This window comes from Mangifera indica, chromosome 20 (assembly GCF_011075055.1).
Source record: "Mangifera indica cultivar Alphonso chromosome 20, CATAS_Mindica_2.1, whole genome shotgun sequence".
NCBI lineage: Eukaryota > Viridiplantae > Streptophyta > Magnoliopsida > Sapindales > Anacardiaceae > Mangifera > Mangifera indica.
Window position 1 is genome coordinate 8725910 of NC_058156.1, and position 12667 is coordinate 8738576.

The 12667-nt window shown below is 26.9% G+C and overlaps 1 protein-coding gene across 1 annotated transcript; it reads left to right on the forward strand.

The window, feature by feature from the left end:
* Window positions 1-609: 609 nt before the first annotated feature.
* On the forward strand, window positions 610-3341 carry LOC123204949 (protein WEAK CHLOROPLAST MOVEMENT UNDER BLUE LIGHT 1-like). Its single transcript, XM_044621772.1, has 3 exons — window positions 610-945; window positions 1310-1418; window positions 1551-3341. The coding sequence occupies exons 2-3, from the start codon at window positions 1317-1319 to the stop codon at window positions 3150-3152; spliced, it is 1704 nt and encodes a 567-aa protein (XP_044477707.1). The 5' UTR covers window positions 610-945; window positions 1310-1316; the 3' UTR covers window positions 3153-3341.
* The last annotated feature ends 9326 nt before the right edge of the window (window positions 3342-12667 follow it).

Here is a 12667-nt window from a genome sequence, read left to right on the forward strand (position 1 = left end):
AATTGATTTATTTATTTTAAATGAGGAAAAAAATAACACCTATTTGTGATTGAATCATAATTAAAATGTTGAATTATATTTTAAGGTAACTCGAAAAATTAGTGTGTAACAGTTGTTCCCTTGCCCGTGGAAGGGTTTAAGCTCCTCAAAATGTCTTGTTTTGTAAGTAATAAAATTATGTGCACAAATTTCTTTTTTAGTATATATTAAAATTAAAATTTTAATTTATTTGATATAATAGTTATAAAAAACAGTCATTAGACTCGAAGTTTTATCTATTTAATATGGTTGGTTTGGTTGACAGTTTGACTTGAGGTGGGTTTTTCATTACCAAAAAAAATTTATATACATAAACAATAATAAGTTATTATGTAATTGACTGATTTTGAATTAAAGATGAAATAACATCCAATCATATTGTGACATGTCATTATTTGTATATGAATTTATACTAATTATTTATGCACATAATATTACTCTTTTATCATTGAAAGGTTCCCTAATTACCTCTAAAACAATAAAAAGCATTTTAAACTTATAAATTATTTGCAACTTGATTGAAAAAAAAAAGGTTTAACTTCTTTGGATTTGGAGTAAGTTTGAAGACTTCTGAAAACTGAGTCAATATTTAATCCTTATTTTTCATATCTATGGAGATGCCAAAGGAGCTCCCAAAAGGCCACCAAAATACAAAACAATGAAAACAAAAAAAGTGCTTTCATGGAAACAATCCGGTTGATCAGAAATCAACTTCTGAGCCTCTCTTCAGTATGTTCATCGATAAATTCCAAGTAACTTGCCGATCCAACCTCAAATTCTGACAAGATCACAGCCTTGTTTTCACCAAAATTCAAACAAGATAACACAACTAAGTTTTATGCCATGATTCTTCATTCTTTCATATTTTCTCTTCCTTTTCTCTCAGAATTTCTAGGACTCCTCCAGGTACCTTTCTTTCTTTCTTTTTTTCCTGCTTTTCCTCTTGCATATCTTCAGAAACATTTATTCTGTTTAGTTGATCAGAGCAAATCATGAAAATATGAGAATTATATGCAGTTTTCCTTCTTTCCAAGAAACCAAGCAAGGGATAATCATATTAGAATAAAATCATTCAGGAAACTGTAACCCAGAAGCTATATTTGATCAAGCATCAATTTTTCTTATGTGCAAAGTCTTATATTCATTTGCTTTTCTAGAGTATTTCCCAGGACTGATTTACCTTTATTTGCTACCAACTGGGGACTTTATTATATACTTTGTCATAAAGTTGTGACAATTTCAGTACACTTTCTGATAGTTTTCTCTGCAGAAAAATCATGGGTGAGATTGATACCAAATCAATTGAACCAGTTCAAGTTGCGCTGTCGTTCTTTGGCGAATCTGGTGATCAGGGAAAACAAAAGCCTGCCATGAGTGATGTAAGATCTTTTGGGTATTCAAACCATATGTTATAATATTTGCCTGCTTGATCTCAAACCCAGATGTTCAATTTTGCAGTTTCTGATAATGGTTTTTTGCTTGTTTTAATTGTTACTATTTTGTTTCATCAGCCGGAGATCGAGAAGGAAAAGAATGTTGAAGGGCTAATGAAGGATTTAGCAAATTGCAAGCTTCAATTGGAAGCAAAGGACTTTGCATACAAGCAAGTCCTTCTGAAATTAGAACACAACCAGAAAATATCTGAGGAACTTTCTACCCTGCTGAAGCAATCTGAGGATGAGAGGGAGAAGTACATAGAACAATTTACGGAAGCGAAGTATTACATCGATGAACTTGAATTGAAGGTGAAGGCGATGGCGGATCAGCTTTCAGAAACTGCAAAGCTTCGCGAGCAAATTTTACATGTCTTGAATGAGTTAAAGGCAGCACAGGAAGAGCTGCTTAGAATGGAAACAGAACTTGCTTCTGCTAGAGACTTGCAGTTCAAGGCAATGACACAAGCTGAACTGATGGAAAGTGCTGCAAGTATGGAAAAGGAGAAGGCAGAAGAGCTTTTGAGGTGTGTCGCGGAGCTCAACGAAGCTCTTCTTATGTCACAGTTAGCCGATGAAGAGAAATGTAAAATTTTATCTGAAAAGGAGGATGAGATAGAATTAGCTAACGTAAATGCAGCTCAAGCACAATTAAAGCTAGAAGAGTTGAGAAAACAAATGGAGGTTACTCAAGAAATGGAGAGAGAGCTATTGGCCAAGTCCATATACGTTGATGTGCTACAATTGGAGCTACAGCAATCAGCTGATCTTCTTAGTTCATCAGATCAAGCAACTTCTGATGCCACCGAAGTTTTGAAGCAATTAAAAGCAGATATGGAAGTAAAGGAAAGGGAGAACTATGATCAAGCACTTCACATTGAAGCATTGGAAATGGAACTGAGGCTGTTGAAATTGGAACTAAAGAATTCAAATGAAGAAATAGGTTGCTACAAATCTACTGTTGAAACGCTTACCGATGAGTTGCAGAGGGCGAAAACCGATTTGAATGAGGTTAAGGAAAGAGAGAATGATGCACAAGTGGAAATAGCATTGCTCAAGTCTGAGCTTCATAAAGGGAGGTCAAAAATTGCAGCAGCAGAGGCTGCTGAAGCAAGAGCTGAAAGCATTAAATCAGGACTATATCTTGCAGTGCAAGAACTGGCAGTCGAAGCCGAAAAGGCGAAAAAGCAGAATCAGAAGCTAAAAGGGGCAGAAAATTCTTTCCAGGATGTTCAAATCCCACAAGCTGAAGAGTCAAAAACAGAATCTGGAGAGAGTATAAATGAGAAAGATGCCACAGTGACAATTTCATATGAAGAATATGAGTTGCTGATCAAAAACTCAAAGATGGCAGATCAAATTCCCATGTCAGAAATGGACAACTCTAATGATTCTGAAAGCAAGGATGAACTGGATATGGTGAAGGAAGAGCTGGAAGAGGCAACAATGAAAATCGGGGAGCTCAGAAATAGACTGTCACAGGCTACAACAAGGGCTGAGGCAGCTGAAAAAGCTAAAATGGCAGTTGAGGATCAGCTGAGGAAGTGGAGAGAGCAAAGGCAAAAGAGAAAAGCTGCACTGAAAGAGGACTCCACACCTCAAGCACAAAAGTTTCCAACATATGAGAAGTTACCAGAAATATATGAGCCCCTAGGCAAAGTTCTCAACATGAAGTACTAGCTTCATAAATTCTGTTTCATTGTTTGAGTTGAAAGATTTACTAGGAATGTGTTGAGTATTGACTAATAACTCATGAGCCCAATGACAATTCTAATACATTCCACTCTGAATTTTGCTTCTGACTCAAGCCTCTCTTGTATATCTATGCAGTTTTTGAAATCAATAAAATTATATACACCCACTTTTGTATATTCAATTGAAAATTATGATAATGTGTCATTATATAATTAGGTATTTTGAATTAAGAATAAAATAATACTTAATCGCATAATGATGCATTATCTAAATATCTAGTCAGGTACCTAAAACCGAGTGCACATAGTGCATCATATTATCCCCCTTCAAAATTACAGTTAACAATAAAGCTATCTACACACACTTTTGATTACACACTTGATAAACAGATGATGCGTCATTATATAATTAGATGATTTTAAATTAAAAATAAAGTAACACTCAATCATATGATGACACATTATTTATATACCTAAATATGTACTTAAAAATGTATACACATAGTATTACTCAAAAATTAGTACAGAAAAAAATCAATAATAAGTAGAACTATGTGCACAAATATTGAGTATAAATTTGAATACAAATGATGCGGACATGCCACTTAATCATATAATTGAGTATTATATAATCGTTTACTCAAAATTATTTAATCATATAGTGATATGTCATCATTTATATTCAAATTTGTGATAATTGTTTATGCAATAGTGTTGTTGATTATGAATACACACTGAAGTTGGGCTGGGCCTCACCTAACTAGCATTGGAGTATGGGCTTTAATCCACAAGCCTAGAGCAAGCTAAAGCTCTTTAAGGTGCCTGTGTTTGAAAAGAGATACCCTAGAAAATTACCGGGAATCATTTTACAGTACTTGAAAATACCAATGTGAATATCTATATTGATTGGATAAGATACATATCCAAAACGTAGTGTCATGCGTATTTATTTTTTAAGATATAAAAGTGTACATATATAATATATTATCATATAATTAGATATTACTTTATTTTAAATTTAAAATCACTTGATCACCGATGACATATATCAAGTAGATATTTATTTATGTATTAAAAGTAGATACATATAGTTTTATTGAATCCAAAATCTACAGGAATCGAATTCAGAATCTTTGAATAGTATGGCTACCCAATGCCAAAAAATGCAATTAGTTTCGGGTTATTTTCAACAATTTAATATTTGTAATACAAAAAATATCATAATACTGAATTCCAACTATAACATATTTTTAATTAGAAATATAGGTAATTCGGTTTAAATTATGAAAATAGATTAAACTGGTCAAAAATTATGATTTAGTTTATGAACAGTTTGGTTTGAGTTCATAAAATTTTGAAAATTAATTCAAGATAAGGGTTACGATTTGGACAATTTTCAAACCAAACCAAATCATGAACTGTATTATTTTTTAAAACATATATATGAAACTATATTTTACAAAATTTTTTAATAAATAATTAGACGTAACACTTGTTCTTATATAATAATATATATATATATATATATATATATATATATATTATTTTATTTACATGCTCATATGTTTACTTAATATCCTAAAAACCTATAATTCAATTATTATTTATTAAATACGAAATATACGAAAGTGAATGATTTAATAAATTTAAATCATAATATAAACTAGATCAAACTGTATTTTTTAAAACAATTTAATTTAATTTAAAAAATTTGTAAAATCATTTTTTTAGTTTAATTTGAAAACATTCTCGAATTACATCCCCCCTATTTTAAACTTGTCTTCTCTTTATTTTAATTCCATTGAAAAAGCAATTCTTTACTTGCAAGTAACGGAGGAAGCCTCCGATAAATTGAAAGCGAAATTAAATTCCAAAAGTGCATGCTGGTCAATTCCTCCTTCGCCACACGCTACCAACTCTTATTTTGAGATCAAATCTTCCGTAAAAAGGCAAATGGTTCGTTTCCATGTGATTCACATTTTAAATATGTTATTACAAATTTTTAGATTTGAATATATTAAAGGCCAAAACACTTATTCCCACCTGAGATATAGTGAATTTCTAAATTCCCAAACACCAAAGTATAGTGAAAACGGTCAGAGAGGTTATAGAGATAAACCAGAGGAGAGATAAGAGGGGAAGGGAGGACTATCGACGGTCGGGGAAGGAGCGATTGACATCGGAGGAAAAAGAACAAATCTTAGAGGGGTTTTTGTCACTTTTCAAACTTTGATTGGAGAGAAAATATAAGTTTTTAAATGTGAGGGAGAAAAATATGATAAAACTTTAATTTTTTACTAAATATTAATTGAAATTTTTAACAAAAATTTGATTATAGGTGGATATTTAAGTTTTTGAAAATTGATGGGTGGGAATTTGAGTATTCACTATACCTTGGGTTGGCTTATATTAAATATATATTTATATTTATCCCATATTGAATATGTATTATTATTATTATTTATAATTTTTGTTTTTTATAAATTTTTTAAGTACAAAAATATTTTTTATATTTTTTATTAATTATCGTAATGTAATAAATATATAAAACAAAAAACTTAATTTTTTATTATTTAAATCTCTAATCTCTCTCTATAATTTTTGATGATAAGTGAATTTTAATTATATATTATGTTATATTAGATTAAAAAGTCAATTATATACTTTACATTTGAATTATTAATCATAAGGTCTATTGTCGTATTTTTTAAAATATATTATATTAAACTCATATATATACGTTTCGTATCTAAATTTTACAACATTTTTTTATAAGCGTATTTTTTATTATATTATGTTATATTAGGTTTAAAAGTCAATTACATACTTTACATTTGAATTACTAATCAGGAGATCTATTGTTGTATTTTTAAAAACATATTATTAACGATATGTCATATTAAACCCATATATATACATTTTGTATCTAAATTTTACAATTTTTTTTATAAACGTATTTTTTATCATTTATTGTATTATATTTATATTTTTTTCATTCTCGTATTTACAAATTAGGATTTTATATTTTTTTAAAATTAAAAAGTTTTATAAAAACAAAATAAGGTATAAAATATTTATTTGCTCATAATAACATAAGGTCTGAAGACTCATTCCAGCATAATTTTCGATATTACATCATGTGTCAGGAGTAAATATTTTACAATATATTTTATATAATAATATTAATAATGATTTCTTTTTAGATCAATTAGATTTAGACGTGATCATATTTATATAATAAATAACTTTAATAAAGTGGGTGATTAGTTGATGTATTTAAAAATTATTTTAATATTTAATATTTTAATATTTTTTAATAATTTATTTTATTTATCAATAATAAAAAATTTTAAAACGGTGGACTAACAAATGGTATAAAAGGTGTTTGATTAAGAATTTTTAAATATTATTCTGATAATCTATCTTTTATTACTTATACTATTTTATTTGGTTTAAAAATAATAAAAGATTTTAATACGTATATATATCTTTAAGATAATCTTCTAATTTTGATAATAAAAAATCACCTAAACCAACCCTTCATAAGGTAAGACTGGATTCGAATTGAATTGAGGTCGAGCTCAGCTCGACTTAATAATAATATAGCTCGAGCTCGAGCTCATTATGCTTGAGCTAGAACTTGGTTCAAGTTCAGTTCGGTTCATTTCGAATTCGAATATTCGTTATTAAAACGATATCGTTTTAATACATATTAGTCAAAACAACGTCGTTTTGTATCAAAAATTTTAATTTACAAACTTTGACAATTAAGCTCGAGCTCGCTCAAGCTAGCTTAGGGCTGGCTCATTTGAGCCAAACTCGAACTCGAATGAGCTTGGCTCGAATCCAGCCCAACCATAAGGGGTAAATGATTACGATATAATTTTAATTTTATTACAATATTATGTTTATTTATTAATTTGTTAGGATAAAAGTACTCCCATTTTAACTAATATTACAAATAAGTAAAAAATATTTTAGAATAATTATATTAAGACATTTGAGTAAAAATCAAACACAATAATTATTTATATCTATCAATTCTTATCGGATTAGTAATAATTTATATATAACAAATTTAATCTGTTTTTGTAATAATATTTCATTTTTGACAATAAAAAAATATTAATATTTTTGTATGTTAGTATTGTTGCGGTTGGAAGAAACAGGAACTCATTCTCCGATGACACTAAGGACCCCATGCCATGAGGTTCATGTAGCATGTAGGCCTTATTTTATATCATGTATATAATTAGGGTAGTTGACTCGTATATTATATCGTGTATAGACAAAGTTATTTTATATATTGTATATCGAGTATTGTATAATATAATTTTTAATAAATAAAATAATAAAAAATATAATTAATACGTTATCATTTAAAAAAATATTTCAAGTACCTTTGAAATTTTAAAATTTTTCACGTATATTCCTCCTATATTATCATTTTTTATAAAAAGTATATCGATCCGTATTAATAATATGTATCGTATCATAAGATAAATTCATTGTATTATATTAATTACGATACATTTTATGATATATATTGTTTTCTATCTGTATCATATCATATTGTATCATAAGATACGTATTATATATCGCATGATGCTAATAGCTATGTATATAATCTTTATTCAATTTATTTTTTCCTGCATGCAAATCTACACTTATAATATGCATAATTTAATCAATATTTTCACTAGAACTGGATTCGAACCAAGTCCGTTTGAGCTTGATTCGAACAAGCCTGAAACAAGCTAGCCCTATACAAGCTCGGTCGAGCTTGAGCTACTCGTCAAAATTTTCAATGAAAAATTTTGATACAAAACGATATCGTTTTGAATAATATATATTAAAATGACATCGTTTTAATAATGAAATAGTTAAAAACTCGAGCTTGAAACGAACCAAACCAAATTTGAGTCGAGTTTGAACTTGACTTCCACGAGCTTGACGAGCTCGAGCTCTCCTATATACAAACCGAGCGAGCTCAAGCTTGACTTAGCTCAAATCCAACCCTAATTTTCACCACTTAAATTCTAAATCAAAATGCTGATCTCTCTTCAGATAATAATTAAGCGAAAAATAACAATTATGTTAGTTTCTTGTGTAAATTAATTAGTATAATTTACACTTAATTTGTTGAATTAAATAGTAAAAATGATAATAAATAGTGGGTCGAATGAAATAAAGTTGTTCAAATTTATCTGATAATCGAATTGAACTAGCTTTTTAACAAAAAAAATCAAACAAAAAAAAGATTAAATGAAAAAATGATTTAAAACTCGGTTTAAGAATATAAAAAAACAGATTTATCGATTTAATTATTAATTTATCTATTTTTTAAAATCTATTAACTGGATCGAATCAATTTTGAAGTATGAAACATATTTTCAAAAGAAAAAAACTAATAAAATAAGATTATTATTTGAAATTCGATTTAAAATTGATTAATAAAAAATTTAATAAATTTTATTAGTTTTTTTTTGTTCGATAAAAATTGATTAATTTTAAAATTATTTTAGTTTTAACTTAATTTTTTTCAAAGCTGATAATTTAAATTAATTAAAAATATTATCAAACCAGGCCGATTAACTAATTTGGAAGACCAGAAAAAGGAAAAATGGAAGTTTTGTAAAGAAATTCTAAGTTATGACATAATCAAAAAACATGAAGAACACGAGATCTTGGTCAAAGGCGTGGGGGGCTCACGTGGGGAATGATGTGAACTTGCAGAATAATCTTCCCCAGCAAGGAAGCAAGCGGCTTATGATGACGTGTCAATTTTACTTTTTTATTTTCCATATTTCTTACATAAAAATAATTACGGCTTTGACTTGAATAAAGCCTTGAAAAACATTATTATTATTATATTATTAATTCAATAATTTATATAATTTACTGTTAGATCAATCGATTCAATAATGAAATCATTAAAATCATAATTTAAATTAAAAAATAATTTTAAAAATTTTTAATAAAAGTTAAACTATTTTATAAATTAAATTAAATCAAATTATAATTTTTAAACAGTTTGATTTGATTTTATAATTTAAATCGAATTATATATATATTTATTTCATGTATGAGAATAATTACCGTATCTAACCTGATTTTGACTTGAATAAAGCCTTGAAAAATATAATTATTATATTATTAATTCAATAATTTGTGTAATTTACCATACTTTTAAATTGAATCAGATCAATCAATTTAATCGGTTAAATCATTAAAATCATAACTTAAATTAAAAAATAATTTAAAAATTTTTTAACGAAAATAAAACCATTTTAAATAGTTTGATTTAATTTTACAGTTTAATCTGAATTATACACACCTTTATTTTGTATGTAAGAATAATTACTGTATCCAACTTGGTTTTGACTTGAATAAAGCCTTGAAAAACATTATTATTATATTATTAATTCAATAATTTGTCAAATTTATTATATTTTTAAATCGGACCAAAACAATTGATTTAATTTTATAAATCATTAAAATCATAACGCAAATTAAAAAAATAATTTAAAATTTTTTTAATAAAAATCAAATCATTTTATAAATCAAACTAAACTAAATCATAATTTTTAAATAATTTAATTTAATTTTATTATTTAAATCAAATTATGTATACTTTTATTTCTTATATAAGAATAATTACAGTGTACAACCTAACTTTAATTTGAATAAAGCCTTGAAAAACATTATTATTATATTATTAATTTAATATTTTGTGTAATTTACTGCATTTTTAAATTGGGTCAGGCCAATTGATCCAATTGGGTAATTTATTGTATTATTATTATATTATTAATTTAATAATTTGTGTAATTCATGTTAATCTAACCACAAAAGAAATAAAATTTGACTTTGAATTTTCCAAACATGACCGAAATCCTGTTGCCCTTGCCGTGAAGACGACTCCTCTTGATGATGACACGTGTGGCAACAGTTAGGGACAACTTTTCTTCTTTGTTTTTTTGGTATTAATTAAGTAATTAATTAAGAAAAGGATATATAGAATTAAGGAAATAATAAAAAAAGAAAAAAGGGAGTGAATTGGTCAAACACGCATTGACTGACTCTAAAAATTAATAAAATTGGTAATATATTATAATCTTTTTAAAAAAATTTGAGTTTCAATTTTTATTATATTTAAAAATTTTAATTATTTCATATAATAATTATAAATTTATTTATTAAATTTATCCGTATCCAACTAATATAGATAGTTTCGAATTCGATTATAAAAAAAAATATATACCCATCCATCCATGTATAACAATTTTTTCGTTTTTAATTTGGAGACTTTTCTCTCTAAAAGTCAAGTCAAGATGATGATCATGTATGATTTTTCAATTTTAGGTGCATCTGCTGTAGCCAATTTTTTCCCTTTCCTTTATTTCAGTTGAATTACAATTTTAATTATTTATTTGATTTAATGAGCCCACTTTATTTGACATTTTGGGATTTATTTGGGGAGGGTTAATATTTTCCTTTTTTTTTTTGGGGTCAAAATGACTTAAACTTTAAAAACAATATATTTTTTAATTTTTTCAACTTTGATTGTAAAAGGACTTTAAAGTAATTTTCCACCTAGTTTGAAATCTTAATTATAATTACTTTTTATTATATTTAAATTTTCTATTTTATTATTTAATTATCATCCGCACTTATGAGGTGTCAATGTAAATTAACAAAGACAAAGTCAATGGTGATAACAAAATTGATCGAAGCGTTAGACTTGACGGAAGAAACAGATAAGTGATTATGTATAGATAAGTGACTATGTGGGACGTGCTTAATAAAAACAATGTTGACTATTCACACTTAGGTGCTCATGCAATTGTTGAAGAGTTGTCATCAAACGGTAGGGATGATATCAACAAAATTTAACCTTTTTTTCATTTTGATTTCACATGATGGCGAGATTTAATCTCTTTAAAGGGATGACATTAATGAGAATTAACTAAAACATAATTATTGTAGTGTTATAAGTGATGAAAACACAACGAGAAACAAAGTTCCTAATTACCAACGGCTCTGGGTTTGACAAAGAGTAATGAAATATGATGAATAAAATTATATATAAATAACTTTACTATTAAATAAGGGTATAAAAGTAATTTAACTTATTACATTAATATTGAAAACTTCAAAAGTATTTATATCTAATTTTTACCCTACTATTTAACAAAATTTACTAATAAAACCTTACGAAAGATTAAAAAAATGTCACGCTTAAAGTTCAAAGATAGAATCTTATCGTCGAAAAATAAAAACAATCAATTATTTACAAAATCAGTCCATCGATTAACACACAAAACAAATGAAACAAAACAATATTCATTGACAAATAACCCAGAGCTTTCAGAGGAAAAAACTCTGAATTCAAACTTATTACGTTTATGAAATATTGATTTGAATTACTTAAAAAAAAAAAAAAAGAAACGGCAGCATTTGTTGACAAATTACTACAAAATTGTTGGTCTAAATAAAACATAATTTATGTTTTTTCTTGGTCGGCCAGAGATTCCATCGGCTGAGCCTTTTTGTATTCACAAGATAGTGATTAAAATTAAAATTAAAATTAAAATTAAAATTAATGCCACCAACAAGTTGTTGCACATTTTAAAAGAATTTATGAGTTTTCATTTCATTGTTGTCCACATCATTGGAGTTAAATTAATTATTTTTTAATATTTGGAAAAGTCCATTTTTAATTATTTCACTATTTTTATCTTCAATTACAACTTTTGAATTAATTAATATTTTTCCACACAATACTTATCCATATCAATTGTAATAATTCTTTTTTAATTTTAAAAAAATTTACAAAACAATTCTCAACATAAATTCAAATCCGGGTTCATATTTCCTGTGGGATAGGATTGGATTCGAATTGAGATTAAAATAAACTTTGAATTCAATTCAATACTATAATTGAGTAAATAAATAAATAAAATGATATTGTTTTAATACGTATTAAAAAAATTTTAGTTTGTGAGTTTGGTGGGTCGAACCCTCCTACAACCATAATTATTAGTATCATACGATACGAGTAGAAAATGATACGTATCATGAGATATATCGAATTAATACAATGTAGTTGATGTATCGATGATACTATATGTATCCTATGATACGATGTATATTATTGATACGGATTGATATACTTTAGAGAAAATGATGATATAATAGAGATGTATATAAGAAGTTTTAAATTTTTAAGGGTGTTTATGATATTTTCTAAAATAATGACGTATCAATTAGATATTTTAATTATTTTATTAATATTTTAATATTTATTTTATTAAATCTAACCGTATTTGGATGTGTATCAGAAGATGGGCGTGACCCTTGATAAATAAAAGAGAACTAATTGGTTCATGATGGGGATGGTCAAAATGGGTGGCTCAGTAACCGGCCATCAACAGGCCATTTTCTCCAACTTAAATATATGAACATTCACGTCACTCACACAAACAGCAATTTGATTTC